The sequence below is a fragment of the Panulirus ornatus genome, chromosome 36 (assembly GCF_036320965.1).
Source record: "Panulirus ornatus isolate Po-2019 chromosome 36, ASM3632096v1, whole genome shotgun sequence".
Taxonomy (NCBI): domain Eukaryota; kingdom Metazoa; phylum Arthropoda; class Malacostraca; order Decapoda; family Palinuridae; genus Panulirus; species Panulirus ornatus.
This window is the reverse complement of record NC_092259.1, coordinates 10,906,116-10,923,106: the sequence shown is the minus strand read 5'-3', so window position 1 is coordinate 10,923,106 and position 16,991 is coordinate 10,906,116. Positions and strand designations below refer to the sequence as shown.

The following is a 16,991-nucleotide window of genomic DNA, read 5'->3' as shown; positions in this document are numbered from 1 at the left end:
CCTAAGCTGATGTTACACAGTCATCCAAACACATTCAAAAAGAAAAATCTCACTCCAGCTCATATTTTCAATATCATCGTCCCTCAAAAACTATATAATTAAAAAGCTATAATGATTTGTAAAACACAAATAATATTTCCATATACAAAAAACTACTGACCAAGGTTAGTAGTATTTTGTCAGCAGCCATGTTGCTCTCAACTTATTGCTGCAGCAGCTTCATAATTGCTCTTTACACCACAGGCACATGTGGTCCCCTGAGGGATTGTAGAGGGTACTTTCCATTGCTAAGACAGATCCGTGAAAGAGCCATCACCAGTTTCTTCAGAGAAAGGGTATGCAGGTGAGAAAGTACGAAATAGTGACTATAATCACATATTTATAATTATCTATTTGTTTGTATTAATAAGGGCTGTACGGAGTTTTCTCTTAACATGGTCTTTTATTGTATTGTTTTTTTAAAGTTTCACAGCCAGAATCATTCATTTAAATTACTGTGCATGTCCAAAACTCTAATACTTTAAGTTTGTTTTTAAGTATCCTTTTGGCTTTTTCCTCAATCCCCTGCCGTACCCTTTGGTTGAATAATGCACCTCTACTTCAAAATCTTGGTCTGTGTTAACAATATTGTGCCCCTTTTGAACCTTGCAACTAACCCTCACTTCCTGAAGTATGGGTAACTCAGGGGCTTCTCCCCTATCTCCATAAACCCTCCTGTAATTCTGGAATCTTTAATTAGTTTTGTTGGACCTTTCCTAGCATCTGCATTTCAGACGTATAGGCTAAGCTGGTGAAATTTACTTCAACTTGAAATCCTTCAACAGCCTGGGTTATTTAATAAATGCAGAACTGCTGGAGATGATCAAAGAGAATACATGAAAAAATAATGATAACATTACAGGAGGAAAGGGAATAAGGGGAAAATGTATTAACAAAATTATTTCTACGAGTAATCATATCTTCATACAGTCCTGGGAGGGAGGCCTTCTCTCATTCCCATTTTTTGAACATTGTTTACCATTATATGGTTATTCTTCTCTTCTGTAACTTACAAGTACTGCTGCACCCTTTTTTTTAAAGATTACTGCCATGACTTCTGGTTGCTCTTTTTGAATCTTTCAGAAAACTGTTCACTGTCAACATTGTCAGTTTATGAAAGAGACCTAAAAGTTATAATCAGGTCCCACTTTATTTTTCTCTTCCATGATGATCAAATTCATAAAATTTAAGCCTCTCCTGGCATTCATGTCTTTGCTTCAAGAGCCATCTTTGTTGCTGTCTCATGGTTGTGTTTTATTGGATTTATATGATTCTCTAAGTATGGTTACCAGACTTGAGATACATATGTTAATTTAATGTAGGCTATAAATAGTTTATTGAACATTTCCTTACTCATGTACTTCAATGCAATTCTTATCACCAGCATGTAATGTGTCTCCTTATCAATTCTTGTAACTTAGTGTTCTTGTGACATGTTGATTATGTTGCTTCCCATGTTCTTTTCTCACAGATTAATGAAGCTAGTTTACAGCCAGATTATATCTAAACCTTACTTTATTGTCTCATCTTCATTACTTTGCATTTGCTTGGGTTGAACTTCATCAGCTATTTATCTGACATACTCTGGAACTTGGTAAAGCAGGGTGTCCATTACAGAGACAAATTATAGAAGGAATAACAAAAGAATGGAGAAAAAAAATCTAGGCTTTTCAGCATTTGATATCCATAAAATCCAAAGTGGATACAAACCTCAAACACAATTTTCTTCTCAAGCAGATTCACCGTATATTCTTAATGGGAAATTTCAGCTGGTTATCTTTTCTCTCAAAACTCTTTATTAAACACATTTCTAGCTTATGCGTCCATCCTAATAATTGTCATCATACAAAAGGAGGAAAATAGATACCATTTATCTTTAGGCGTTTCATTTACTTCAAGTTTGTTTGGCTTTATGATATCATTACATTTCAAGTAAAGATGTAGCATCTCACCTGGATAGAATGAATAATACCTTATGTTGCAAAGAGAGATTGCTGTCTCTAGCATTTCATAAGTGTTACCAAGTTGTATGGTTTATCTTGTTTATTAACATTCAAATTTTCCTTGGTTGAATGATGATTAACACTTAGTGCTTTCAGGAATTTATGCCAAAAAATTTGTCAGAATAAGCATAAAGTACAATGTCCTTTTGTACATGTGTGGAACAACATAGGACATTATTAGAACCTACAAAGCCAAATTTTTGTGGCAACCCTTGCCAAAAAGCCAGAATCTTGTTGTAGCATTAGTTATCATGGTCTCATTTATATTTTAGTATCATAGACTTTTGTCAGTTTAATTAAAACAACACAAATTTTGCTTCATTATCCAGAGTGTTGCCAAGTTCATTGCATGTGTGTTGTCCAAATGGAAGACCCATCCTGCCATCAGGCTTTGAGCAGTCTCCTGGAACACCTGGACCCTCACAACCTTCCACCTCCATCATCCCATCAGAAAACACATGCGGTGTGCCCCTGGGTGGGAAAATTGTAAATGGAATAGAAGTTTATGTAAGTTTATTCATACTGTTAAACTGTTGTGCTGTTCTTTACTTCATTCAGTATTACATTCATATTTTTTCATTAATCATACAACTTATGTTTACTTAAGAATTTTTCACTTTTATGAATTATGAATGATACAGTGGAATTAAAATAGGAAAGAAAGGTGTATAGTCATTACCTGCAGGGAAGAAATGCAAGTGGTTGGGAAATGTACAAGAGGTTGCAGTACGGGGTCAGTAGGAAGGTACAGGGGCTGGACAAGAGAGCAAATGAAAGTTGGGGTGTGCAAGTATCAGCAGACCACATGGAGAGTAAGAGAATGCCTTGGAAAGAGGTTAATAGTATAAAAAACAAGAGAAAAAGTAGGAGCATCAGTGAAGGGGGCAAATGGTGAAGTGGTAACAGGTAGAGATGAGATGAAGATGAAGTGAGAACCTTGTAGGATTGTAGAATTTGATGATACAGTGGCAGATGTGTGTTAGAGTCAGAGAGTCATATGAAGTGAGTGTTGGAAAGTGGATTTTTATAAATATAGGAGGTGGTGAAAGCCTTGAATAAGATAAATGTAGCAAGGCAGTTGGAGTACATGGGATTGCATTTGAAATTTCTCACGAGGTGATTGTTGGTGATTGATTAGTTATGATTCTTAATGTATTTATGGCTCATAGATTTCTGGAAGATTTTTTATCTCCTCTGTCAACTTTCATATACTTTATCTCCATTCCACCATGCTTTACCCCTCATTCTACAGCTTACAGTGCCACATACTGCTGTCATGTAATTTTCTTGATTATACATTTGCATCTGGCAAGATTTAGATGAGGTATCAAGAGTTGTACTGTAATGGTGTCTGATTTTGTGTATAGCCTGGACGGTGGCCTTGGCTGGCAGCAGTGGGATTCAAGACAAGTGATGTGAGGTTCTTTGCCAGCTGTGGTGGCTCTCTTATCACCGTCCGCCACGTTCTTACTGCTGCTCACTGTTTTGATAATCGTGGCCAGCCTGACCCGTACGTATCTTGTAATTTGGACTGAGCTTTCTATTATGTCTTTTATTTGTAATTTAGAAAAGCTTGACAACGTATAGTTACTGTAAGTAGTGGTTTGATATAGATTATAGCCCCTGCTCACCATTTGCTGTTTAGTTTGACCAGTTTCAGATTCATACTTTAAATGGCACTTTACAGTAAGTTGTAAATTTGGATTCAATTGTATCATTGAGAAACTATGCATGGCCAGGCTTTGAAGAATGTGTGTGAGAAATACTTAGAAAAACTGATGGATTTGTACGTAGCAATTATGGATCTGGAGAAGGCATACAATAGTGTTAATAGAGATACTTTGTGGAAGGTTTTAAGAAAAATTGGAGGAAGTGAAGTATTTTAGATATCTGGGAGTGGACTTAACAGCAACTGGAACCATGGAAGTGGAAGTGAGTCACAGGGTGGGGAAGGGGTGAAGGTTTTGGGAGCAATGAAGAATGTGTGGAAGGATAGAACGTTATCTCGGAGAGCAAAAATGGGTATGTTTGAAGGAATAGTAGTTCCAACAATGTTATATGGTTGCAAAGCATGGGCTATAGATAGGGTTGTACAGAAGAGGGTAGATGTGTTGGTAATGAAATGTTTGAGGACAATATGTGGTGTGACATGGTTTGATCAAGTAAGTAATGAAAGGGTAAGAAAGATGTGTGGAAATAAAAAGACTGTGGTTGAGAGAGCAGAAGAGAGTGTGTTGAAATGGTTTGGACATATGGAGAGAATGAGTGAGGAAAGATTGAAAAAGAGGATATATGTGTCAGAGGTGGAGGGAAAAAGGAGAGGCAGGAGACCAAATTGGAGGTGGAAGGATGGAGTGAATAAGATTTTGAATAATCAGGGCCTGAACATACAGAAGGGTGAGATACATGCAAGGAATCGAGTGAATTAGAACAATGTGGTATACTGTTATACACATGCATATTCATTCTTGCTTGCCTTCATCCATTCCTGGGTGGCACAGGAAACAGTATCGCTGCCCCTTGCTTCAGTGCTACATCGCTGAAGTGGGGGGCAGCATGACACTTCTATTCCCTTATTTATTAAAGGATTGATTATTAATTTTCCTTTATTCTGTTATACTCATTATAAATAAATATTTTTTGAAAAACATCTATAAAGATATCATTCCTTTATTATCATGATTGTAACAAAATAAAATAAATAATTTCATTCCTTTAATAAGAGAGTAGAAGTGTTATGATACATGCCTACTGTCAGAAGTGACCACTTTTATGTGTTTCTGATGGCACAGCAACTTCACATGAACCTTTCATTGCTAAATTTACTTTTACATTGATTATCTCTCTCATGAGGTAAAGATACTTTTGTACAGCCTAAAAAAAAAAAAAGAATTGTACAGGAATGGACAAAATATTAAAGAGGTTAGAGGGTAACCCTTTGAGCACAATAACATTGCTTTACCTGAGGTCTTAGCTTTTTGCTCATCATGTAAACTCTTTAGCATCATTTATTATCTTAGTTAAAGGGATGTTACTATCTTTGGCATCTTAGTCAGAGGGGCATTACTATTTTTGGCATCTTATTTAGTGGGTTATTACAATTTTTGATATCTTACTCAAGGGTTTAACACTTAAAATCAACTTATAGCATGGGTTATTACAATTTTTGATATCTTACTCAAGGGTTTAACACTCACAATCAACTTAGAGCAAAATGCTCCATATTAAAGTGCCATGAACTGATTCATGACTTAAGAATACAAGATCACTTATGGCATCATTCTCATATAAAATGACATCTTATTCAAAGGGTCAAACATTGCTTATTGAAACACATACTGCATATTCTAGAAGCGGTTGAGAAAATATAGGGAACATACAGTAATCATTGCACATTGTTTTACTTTGAGAAAGAAATTAACTTACAGCACTCTCCTAAAGGGATTAAGATATCTCAAAGCATTCAAGAGGTAAAGATGACTCATGGCATGTTACTAAAAAGTTTAAGATGAGATGAATTTTATCTAAATGCTTATAAAATGTCTTACTTAAAGGACTATGAGGACTTATGTTTTCTAACTGAAGCTTAGGTATTTCCTGGCATATTAAAGAGTAAAAATTATTTATGACTTCATACTTAAGAAAACATGATATCCTATGCAAAGGTTCAAGAAATAATACATGACATAATTAGGGAGGTAATACAGTTCATAATATTCACAGAAGGGTGGTCAGTGCAGACTGTCCAAGTTGTAATTTTTCAGGACAGATGTGCGGCTTGGGGAACACAACCTGGTCCATTCAGATGATGGAGCTGAAACACAGGACTTCTCTATAAAGACACGTGTTGGGAATGGCTACAACCGCAACACAAATGAGAATGATATCATGCTCCTTACCCTCGACCATGATGCCCAATACAATAGTTAGTACTTACATCTTTTTAAGTAAGTTACTGCTCAACCGTATCTGCTTTGAATGTTAAGTAGGGTCACTACCGGGACATAATCTTTCCACAATTAGCTCTTCTGGTTTATATGGTTGGCCAATTATGTTTTTCCATATTTAGTTTTAGAGTTCTATTTTTTGAACAGTGCTGAATAGCTCCATAAAAACCCTTTACTCTTCACAATTACATTTTTTCCCACAGATTTTGTCAAGCCTATATGTCTGCCCTTCAATGAACAAAACAATGATTTTGTTGGACAGACATTAACTGTGATTGGTTGGGGCCGTACAGCCTTTGGTGAGTTATTCTCTTTTATCATATATTTGTAAAATTATCCCTAGTTTTTATTTATTTTCTTATTTATAATTACCTTAGTTACAATTTCCATGAAAGTGTCCTAGTGATACTCAAGACCTTGCTAAGGGCTCAAAGCTGTGCTACTTCCTGTAGCAGGAAAATGTAGACTCCCTTAGAATGTGAAGTTATTTGATGAATCTATACTCTCAGTGACTGCCTTACCAAAGCTGACTTTTGACTCAGTGTAACCTCGAGCAGGTGGAATTTGGTAAAACCCCAATAATACCATAGTCATCATAGCTGATGTGGAATACTTTCATTGCTGTCATGAGCTGTATACATGTGTCCCTTCCACATACCTGAAGCATGTATCTGGGTACTGCCTCCAACACTTGAGGATTGACCTTTGTGATACCTTGTTCTTCCCTTGAAAAGTAAAGCTAAGGAATTTCCTTCCTTGTTTCATCCATCATTCATTAATCTTATTGCCTTTAACCCACTGATTGCTGATGCGCTATATATGATATGGGACCTTCCAGTAGTTGACTGCAAGTGTGCCATACACACTCCATTTGATGTTTCTTACACTCTCTACAAAGTCTGTCCTGTCACCACACACTCTGTTTGTGTATTTGTGATCGCCATCCTAATGACTGATACACTGCTTATCTCTGTACCTTTCAGAGAACAGACGTACATCAGATGTACCCATGCAGGTTGGAGTGCCAGTGGTGGATACACAGAGGTGCAAAATAGCCTTCACACGACTAAGAAAACGGCCAGTTGTGGACAATAGGAATATCTGTGCAGGGATAGGCACCAAGGACTCCTGCAATGTAAGTATGCCATGAGACACTGATAGCAGGGATAAATGAATCAATGTAGCCTTAGTGTTTTATGTATACACACACACACACACTTCATATATACATATATATATATATATATTATCCCTGGGGATAGGGGAGAAAGAATACTTCCCACGTATTCCCTGCGTGTCGTAGAAGGCAACTAAAAGGGAAGGGAGCGGGGGGCTGGAAATCCTCCCCTCTCGTTTTTTTTTAATTTTCCAAAAGAAGGAACAGAGAAGGGGGCCAGGCGAGGATATTCCCTCAAAGGCCCAGTCCTCTGTTCTTAACGCTACCTTGCTATCGCGGGAAATGGCGAATAGTATGAAAAAAAAAAAAAAAAAAATATATATATATATATATATATATATATATATATATATATATATATATATATATAAATATATATTTTGCTTTGTTGCAGTCTCCTGCATTAGCGAGGTAGTGCAAGGAAACAGACAAAAGAATGGCCCAACTCACCCAAATACACATGTACATACATACACGTCCACACACGCAAATATACATACCTATACATCTCAACGTACACACATCTCAACGTATACATATATATATATATATATATATATATATAGACACACAGACATATAAATATATGCACATGTACATAATTCATACTGTCTGCCTTTATTCATTCCCATCACCACCCCACCATGCATGAAATAACAACTCCCTCACCCCGGAAGTGCACGAGGTAGCGCTAGGAAAAGACAACAAAGGTCACATTCGCTCGCATTCAGTCTCTAGCTGTCATGTATAATGCACTGAAACCACAGTTCCCTTTCCACATCCAGGCCCCACAGAACTTTCCATGGTTAACCCCAGACACTTCACACGCCCTGGTTCAATCCACTGACAGCACGTCGACCCCGGTATACCACATCGTTCCAGTTCACTCTATTCCTTGCACACCTTTCACCCTCCTGCATGTTTAGGCCCCGATCACTCAAAATCTTTTTTACTCCATCTTTCCACCTCCAATTTGGGCTCCCACTTCTCCTCATTCCCTCCACCTCTGACACATATATCCTCTTGGTCTATCTATCCTCACTCATTCTCTCCATGTGACCAAACCATTTCAAAACACCCTCTTCTGCTCTCTCAACCACACTCTTTTCATTGCCACACATCTCTCTTACCCTTTCATTACTTACTCGATCAAACCACCTCACACCACATATTGTCCTCAGACATCTCATTTCCAGCACATCCACCCTCCTCCGCACAACTCTATCTATAGCCCACGCCTCGCAACCAAATAACATTGTTGGAACCACTATTCCTTCAAACATACCCATTTTTGCTTTCCGAGATAATGTTCTTGACTTCCACACATTCTGCAACGTTCTCAGAACTTTCGCCCCCTCCCCCACCCTATGATTCACTTCTGCTTCCATGGTTCCATCTGCTGCCAAATCCACTTCCAGATATCTAAAACACTTCACTTCCTCCAGTTTTTCTCCATTCAAACTTACCTCCCAATTGACCTGTCCCTCAAACCTACAGTACCATATAACCTTGCTCTTATTCACGTTTACTCTCAGCTTTCTTCTTTCACACTCTTTACCAAACTCAGTCACCAGCTTCTGCAGTTTCTCACATGAATCAGCCATCAGCGCTGTATCATCAGCGAACAACAACTGACTCACTTCCCAAGCTCTCTCATCCACAACAGACTGCATACTTGCCCCTCTCTCCAAAACTCTTGCATTCACCTCCCTAACAACCCCATCCATAAACAAATTAAACAGCCATGGAGATATCACGCACCCCTGACACAAACCGACATTAACTGAGAACCAATCACTTTCCTCTCTTCCTACACATACACATGCCTTACATCCTCGATAAAAACTTTTCACTGCTTCTAACATCTTACCTCCCACGCCATATATTCCTAGTACCTTCCACAGAGCAAAATAAATAAATAAAAATATATACACATCATCATATATTATATTATACTTTGTCGCTGTCTCCCGCGTCAGCGAGGTAGCGCAAGGAAACAGACGAAAGAATGGCCCAACCACCCACATACACACGTATATACATACATGTCAACATACGCACATATCCATAACTGTACATCTCAACATATACATATATATACACAAACAGACATATACATATATACACATGTACATAATTCATAGTCTGCCCTTATTCATTCCTGTCGCCACCCCGCCACACATGAAATGAAAACCCCCTCCCCCCGCATGTGCGCAAGGTAGCGCTAGGAAAAAATAACAAAGGCCACATTCGTTCACACTCAGTCTCTAGCTGTCATGTATAATGCACCGAAACCACAGCTCCCTTTCCACATCCAAGCCCCACTAAACTTTCCATGGTTTACCCCAGACGCTTCACATGCTCTGGTTCAATCCATTGACAGCACGTCGACCCCGGTATACCACATCATTCCAATTCACTCTATTCCTTGCACGCCTTTAACCCTCCTGCATGTTCAGGCCCCGATCTCTCAAAATCTTTTTCACTCCATCTTTCCACCTCTAATTTGGTCTCCCACTTCTCCTTGTTTATTAAAAAAGGGGGTGACTGTATTGTTGACTGGTTGGTAAGGTTATTTAATGTATGTATGAATGACTCATGGTGAGGTGCCTGAGGACTGGCGGAAAGCTTGCATAGTGCCATTGTACAAAGGCAAAGGGGATAAGAGTGATTGCTCAAATTACAGAGGTATAAGTTTGTTGAGTATTCCTGGGAAATTATATGGGAGGGTATTGACTGAGAAGGTGAAGGCATGTACAGAACATCAGATTAGGGAAGAGCAGTGTGGTTTCAGAAGTGATAAATGATGTGTGGATCAGATGTTTGCTTTGAAGAATGTATGTGAGAAATACTTAGAAAAGCAAATGGATTTGTATGTAGCATTTATGGGTCTGGAGAAGGCTTATGATAGAGTTCATAGAGATGCTCAGTGGAACGTATTAAGAATATATGGTGTGGGAGGTAAGTTGTTAGAAGCAGTGAAAAGTTCTTATTGAGGATGTAAGGCATGTGTACATGTAGGAAGATAGGAAAGTGATTGGTTCTCATTGAATGTTGGTTTGCGGCAGGGGTACGTGATGTCTCCATGGTTGTTTAATTTGTTTCTGAATGGGGTTGTTAGGGAGGTGAATGCAAGAGTTTTGGAAAGAGGGGCAAGTATGCAGTCTGTTGTGGATGAGAGAGCTTTGGAAGTGAGTCAGTTGTTGTTCGCTGGTGGCTGATTCGGGTGAGAAACTGCAGAAGCTGGTGACTGAGTTTGGTAAAGTGTGTGAAAGAAGAAAGCTGAGAGTAAATGTGAATATGAGCAAGGTAATCATTAGGTACAGTAGGATTGAGGGAAAAGTCAATTGGGAGGTAAGTTTGAATGGAGAAAAACTGGAGGAAGTGAAGTGTTTAAGATATCTGGGAATGGATTTGGCAGCGGATGGAACCATGGAAGCGGAAGTGAATCATAGGGTGGGGGATGGGGTGAAAGTTCTGGGAGTGTTGAAAAATGTGTGGAAGTCGAGAATGTTATCTCGGAAAGCAAAACTGGGTATGTTTGAAAGAATAGTGGTTCCAACAATGTTATATGGTTGCGAGGCGTGGGCTATGGATAGAGTTGTGCGGAGGAGGGTGGATGTGTTGGAAATGAGATGCTTGCAGACAATATGTGGTGTGAGGTGGTTTGATCAAGTAAGTAATGAAAGGGTAAGAGAGATATGTGGTAATAAAAAGAGTGTGGTTGGGAGAGCAGAAGAGAGTGTTTTGAAGTGGTTTGGTCACATGGAGAGAATGAATGAGGAAAGACTGACAAAGAGAATATGTGTGTCAGAGGTGGAGGGAACGAGGAGAAGTGGGAGACCAAATTGGAGGTGGAAAGGTGGAGTGAAAAAGATTTTGAGTGATTGGGGCCTGAACATGCAGGAGGGTGAAAGGCATGCAAGGAATAGAGTGAACTGGAACGATGTGGTATACCGAGATCGATGTGCTGTCAATGGATTGAACCGGGGCATGTGAAGTGTCTGGGGTAAACCATGGAAAGTTTTGCGGGGCCTGGATGTGCAAAGGGAACTGTGGTTTCAGTGCATTATACATGACAGCTAGAGACTGAGTGTGAACGAATGTGGCCTTTGTTGTCTTTTCCTAGCACTACCTCGCGCACATGCAGGGGGAGGGAGTTGTTATTTCATGTGTGGCGGGGTGGTGACGGGAATGAATAAGGGCAGACAGTATGAATTATGTACATGTGTATATATGTATATGTCTGTGTGTGTGTATATATGTATAGGTATGTATATGTGCGTGCGGGAGACAGTGATAAAGAATAAGAGATATATACTTTGTCGTCTCCCGCATTAGCGAGGAAGCCCAAGGAAACAGACGAAAGAATGGCCCAACCCACCCACATACATATGTATATACTTGAACATCCACACCACACACACACATATACATACCTATACATTTCATCGTATACATACGTGTACACAGACATGACATATATGTACATGTACATATTCATACTTGCTTGCCTTCAATCCATTCCCATCACCATCCTGCCCCAGCAAGGTAGCGCTAGGAAAACAGAACGGCCATATTCATTCACACTCAGTCTGTAGCTGTTATGTGTAATGCACTGAAACCACAGCTCCCTATCCACATTCAGGCCCCACAGACCTTTCCATGGTTTACCCCAGGAGAAGATTCTGGGAGCGATAAAGAATGTGTGGAAGGAGAGAACATTATCTCAGAGAGCAAAAATGGGTATATTTGAAGGAACAGTACTTCCAACAATTTTATATGGTTGTGAGGCATGGGCTATAGATACGGTTGTATGGAGGAAGGTGAATGTGTTGGAAATGAATTATTTGAGGACAATATGTGGTGAGGTGGTTTGACTGAGTAAATAATGAAAGGGTAAGAAAGATGTGTGGAAATAAAAAGTGTAGTTGAGAAAGCAAACGAGGGTGTGTTAAAATGGTTTGGGCATATGGAGAGAATGAGTGAGAAAAGATTGACAATGAGGATATATGTGACAGAGATGGGGGGAACAAGGAGAAGTTGGAGACCAAACTGGAAGTGGAAGGATGGAGCGAAAAAGACTTTGAGTGATCAGGGCCTGAATATACAGGAGGATGAGAGGCGTGCAAGGAATAGAGTGAATTGAAATACTGTGGTACACTGGGGTTGACATGCTGTCAATGGACTGAACCAGGGCATGTGGAACATTTGGGGTAAACCATGGAAAGGTCTGTTGGGCCTGGATGTGGATAGGGAGCTGTAATGAAGCTGAAACATGTTCATCCACCCAGACTGTTACTTGGTTTTATTTACTTGCTTTTGTCATGGATATTTTATGTTTTCTTTATAAGTGAATCTGGATTGGAAAATATTGTCCATTATTTCTGGATCCAGAAATAATGGATCCATGGGAGCGGGGGGCTGGAAATCCTCCCCTCTCGTTTTTTTTTTTTTTTTAATTTTCCAAAAGAAGGAACAGAGAAGAGGTCCAGGTGAGGATATTCCCTCAAAGGCCCAGTCCTCTGTTCTTAACGCTACCTCGCTATCGCGGGAAATAGCGAATAGTATGAAAAAAAAAAAAAAAAAAATTCTGGATCCAATCATGAGTCTACCATGAAGTTTTTCTTTTAGCACTGAAGCCTTGACTTTGAAGGTTTTGTTTTTCTTATATTCATATAATTACAACAAATAAGCTATCCTTGTTTTAAGCAAACATTTAGCACATGAGTATGTTTCTAGTAATGCTCAGCTTAGTTTTTGTGAACTGGATTTTAACAATTACTAAAATACCATTACTGCATAGGATTTTGTAATGCCATCAAAATCTCTTTCAGTCCGTACTTCCCTTTTCTTCCCCTTTCACCGTTTTCCCTCTCTCTTTTATCCCTATTAATCATCCTTAGCCATCCCAACTTACTTTCTCATACCTTGTCTCTTCTCATAGTCCTCATTTACCCAAAGTCCTCCCTTTTCAGTGGTCTTCACCCCACATTCCTACCTTGCTTTTGTCATGGATATTTTATGTTTTCTTTATAAGTGAATCTGGATTGGAAAATATTGTCCATTATTTCTGGATCCAATCATGAGTCTACCATGAAGTTTTTCTTTTAGCACTGAAGCCTTGACTTTGAAGGTTTTGTTTTTCTTATATTCATATAATTACAACAAATAAGCTATCCTTGTTTTAAGCAAACATTTAGCACATGAGTATGTTTCTAGTAATGCTCAGCTTAGTTTTTGTGAACTGGATTTTAACAATTACTAAAATACCATTACTGCATAGGATTTTGTAATGCCATCAAAATCTCTTTCAGTCCATACTTCCCTTTTCTTCCCCTTTCACCGTTTTCCCTCTCTCTTTTATCCCTATTACTCATCCTTAGCCATCCCAACTTACTTTCTCATACCTTGTCTCTTCTCATAGTCCTCATTTACCCAAAGTCCTCCCTTTTCAGTGGTCTTCACCCCACATTCCTACCTCAACAATTCTCACTCATCTCAAAAGTCTTCACTCTCTCCCTATTTCTCCTCAGGGTGACAGCGGTGGACCTCTCAACTATCTTGGGTCTAATGGCAGATACTACCTGGCCGGCATTGTTTCCTTTGGGGTAGAGTGTGCCCGTGCTGATTTCCCAGGAGTGTACACACGAGTGAGCCATTTCCTTGACTGGATCGAGAGGAATGTTCAGTAGTACCTGTGAATGTTAGTAATCTGTATGTCTTGAATGATGCTGCATTACTTACATGAGTTCATGGATACTTCATCACCCTGACATCATGGAAACCATGTTACTGTTGTTCAATAGTGTTTATTGTGTAGAGCCTGATATGAGTAGGAAGAAGCAAGGAGTCACACAATAGTAGAGCAACAGAGTACAAACTATAAGCAGTGTCACATCGTGTTAAAAAAATTCTTTTTTTTGTAAATTTGTACAAAGTGATGGTAGATTAAATTTTTCCAAAATAAAAGTGTTTGAACAACTGCTCAGCCCATGAGAAAGTATTATTTTGATATGTTTTTGAACACTGGAAAAAGCAAATAAACCCCTACTTGAGGAAGTAGTCACTGAAACTTGAAAGTCACCAACTCACCTTTCTTACCAATCTCAATAATAAACAGCTGGGCAAGTCAAAAATTAGCATCTTCATAGCATTGAAGGATGTAGGTTAACTGGTAAACTTACAGGGAAGTTCCATATCCCCATTCCTTCATCTTTTTTTCTCATAATGTATTTCTTTACAATATCATTGGCTTCTGAAGTTTCAAGTGACATATGCTAGACAATTTTAGCACTGGTTAAGTCTTTCCCAGCCAAATTGCTCTGAGAACATTCTTATGCTTGAAAATTTATGTTATTCTTGGTTGGGTAAATTGAAAATGTACTGTAACTTTTAAGAGAATCTAAATTTATTGTTTTACTTTTCTATGAAAGGCAAACAAATTTTCTGTAAATTTTCCAAACTCCAAATTGGTGCACTGCCTCCATGACAAACCCAAGGAAAGCCCGGTGCTTTGGAAGTGTAATAGTGTTGTTTTTGTCTGTGCAGGGAGAGTTCAGGGAATAAAGGATCTTGAGGTATGTTGAATCAGTTGTACTGTTGTAAAGATAGTTGTTCCAGAGCACAGACAAGAAAGTACAACAAATATGTCTAGGCAGTTTAGTTTCAGATGTATGCACATCTAGTACAGTAGTTTTTAAGACCCAAATTATGAAGGCAGTGGATTAGTTACCCCCCTCCATTTTTGTGTGCATTTGTTTTGAAAATGTTATATTTTTTGGAAAAACTGGTAGGGATTCTTTACATGTCATTCTGTTATTTTGCAGTTTTTCACTTACACTTCAGTTGGCCTTGATGGTACTCCATTAAACAGGATACATGCATATCATCGAGAATTTTATCAAACTCCATTTTTTCTTGCTACAAGCAACAGCTTGATGAAGAGCAGAAGTGCAGGATTCATCTTTCCATACTTGTTATTTCCTTTTCTTTGATGTTATTGATGTTCAAAGGCTCTTCCCATATGATTTCTGTCTGTAACCCCAGGCTGTGCTTCATCATACTCAGGGTGAAACAATAATTGTCAAACTTTCTAGTTGGAATAATAGGTTCGTTTCCATTTTTGACCCTGGACCAGCTATAGGAAGTGGTGTAGTGGTAGAGATGCTCAGAATGACTGTGCTACAGAGTGAATCTGCAATGAAAGATTTTTAAAAATCACATCAAAATACATAACATCTCAAAGCCAAAATATTAACAATTAGAGTATATATACATTGGTATACACAGAACTCCAGTTCACTAATTATGGAGAATATTGTGTGGCCAAACCCTTGAGGAAGTTCCAACTGGAAACAAGCATCAGAGATATGAAGAGATAGAAAGACAGAGAGAGTGATGGGTAAACAAACTGATAAATATAGATAAACAGATAGACAGAGATAGAGGGAGGCATGTCCAGACAGGGATAAGTGGAGATTCTTTTGCTGTGACACCACCTTGATGGGAGATATAAATGGATTGATTGATAGATACTGATATAGTTATTGGTACATTCGTATATTCCAATTTGTTTTCCCAAACACACAACCTCAAATGAAGTTGAAAATAATTGTACCTGTATTTGCATTACATAATGGTTATAGAGTTAAAAGAAGTCTGTATATATAACAATGAATGGCAAGCTTACCAATCTCAATAACAGCATTATCATTGTGGAGTCCATCATCAAAATCCCAGAAGTTGCCTAATGGCTTTAATTCCCTTTCGGTCATTGGGATTATTTTATCATTGGTATTATCCACAGGCTCTGGCAGTGGCCCTCCTCCAGTCTTTTTCTGTTAGGTTTAAAGCAGCAAAAGCTCTGAATGTAAAATATAAAGACACACATACGATCAATGAAAGTGGGTTATCTAAATTTTTTAGATATTTCCTTTTCACTTAGACTATGTCACAAAATTAGCTATACAAATCAGCTGTACCATATCGTAAATGCACGAACTTCATTATTTAATTTCTACCTTAAATAAAATATATACAAAACAGCAAGGAATATGGTTTACTTACAATTTAAGATTTTCCCAAAGCTTGACCAATTGTAATGATGTTTTCTCTCAACCAGATTCAGCACTGAACTTGCTGGCTATCTTCTGCCAACACTGCCTTCCACAGTTTTGCCAAATCTCACAGTCTTATCATTGACTACATCTATAAATTCTTAACAATATCTGCCAAACATCCTTTTACATATTCCACAATTACTGATGACCGTTTCAACATAAGTAACATTCCTATGATAACATAAATAAATGTCGAGTTTATGTGCCAATTACATCTGTGACTACTCAAACTAGCAATTTTGGACCAACTTAGCATCTGTTGTGGCACTTAGGTGCTTACACAGCAATTGCTAAGGTTAGTGCCCCACATATTCCATGTGTGTCTTAGAAGGCGAATAAAAGGGGAGGGAGCCGGGGGCTGGAAGTCCTCCCCTCTCATTTTTAATTTTCCAAAAGAAGGAACAGAGAAGGGGCCAAGTGAGGATATTCCCTCTAAGACTCGGTTCTCTGTTCTTAATGCTACCTTGCTAATGCAGGATACGACGAATATGTATGAAAAAAAAAAACGAGTCACGTGAAAGCGAGTGTGACCATCAGGTTAGAAGTTTTTAAAGTATGGCCTTAAGTCTTGGAGAAAAAATGTTTGCTTGGCTCTTTCCTCTGTTCCTGAGAAATAGGTCTTTAGTTGTATGTGAAGAGTGATTATTAAACAAGGATATGTATGAAGCAAAACTGAATTGTTTTATTAAAGGAAAGCCCAAGG

General features: G+C 38.5%; 1 protein-coding gene across 1 annotated transcript in view; it reads left to right on the top strand.

Moving 5' to 3' along the window:
- LOC139760349 (venom protease-like) overlaps positions 1-16,960 on the top strand; it is a 28,793-nt gene extending 11,833 nt beyond the window's left edge. The window contains exons 4-10 of the mRNA XM_071683399.1: positions 244-343; positions 2,372-2,549; positions 3,410-3,552; positions 5,807-5,967; positions 6,193-6,288; positions 6,973-7,124; positions 13,703-16,960. Of these exons, the coding sequence (XP_071539500.1) occupies positions 244-343; positions 2,372-2,549; positions 3,410-3,552; positions 5,807-5,967; positions 6,193-6,288; positions 6,973-7,124; positions 13,703-13,861 (989 nt within the window). The 3' untranslated portion in view covers positions 13,862-16,960. The remainder of the gene's footprint in view (positions 1-243; positions 344-2,371; positions 2,550-3,409; positions 3,553-5,806; positions 5,968-6,192; positions 6,289-6,972; positions 7,125-13,702) is intronic.
- The last annotated feature ends 31 nt before the right edge of the window (positions 16,961-16,991 follow it).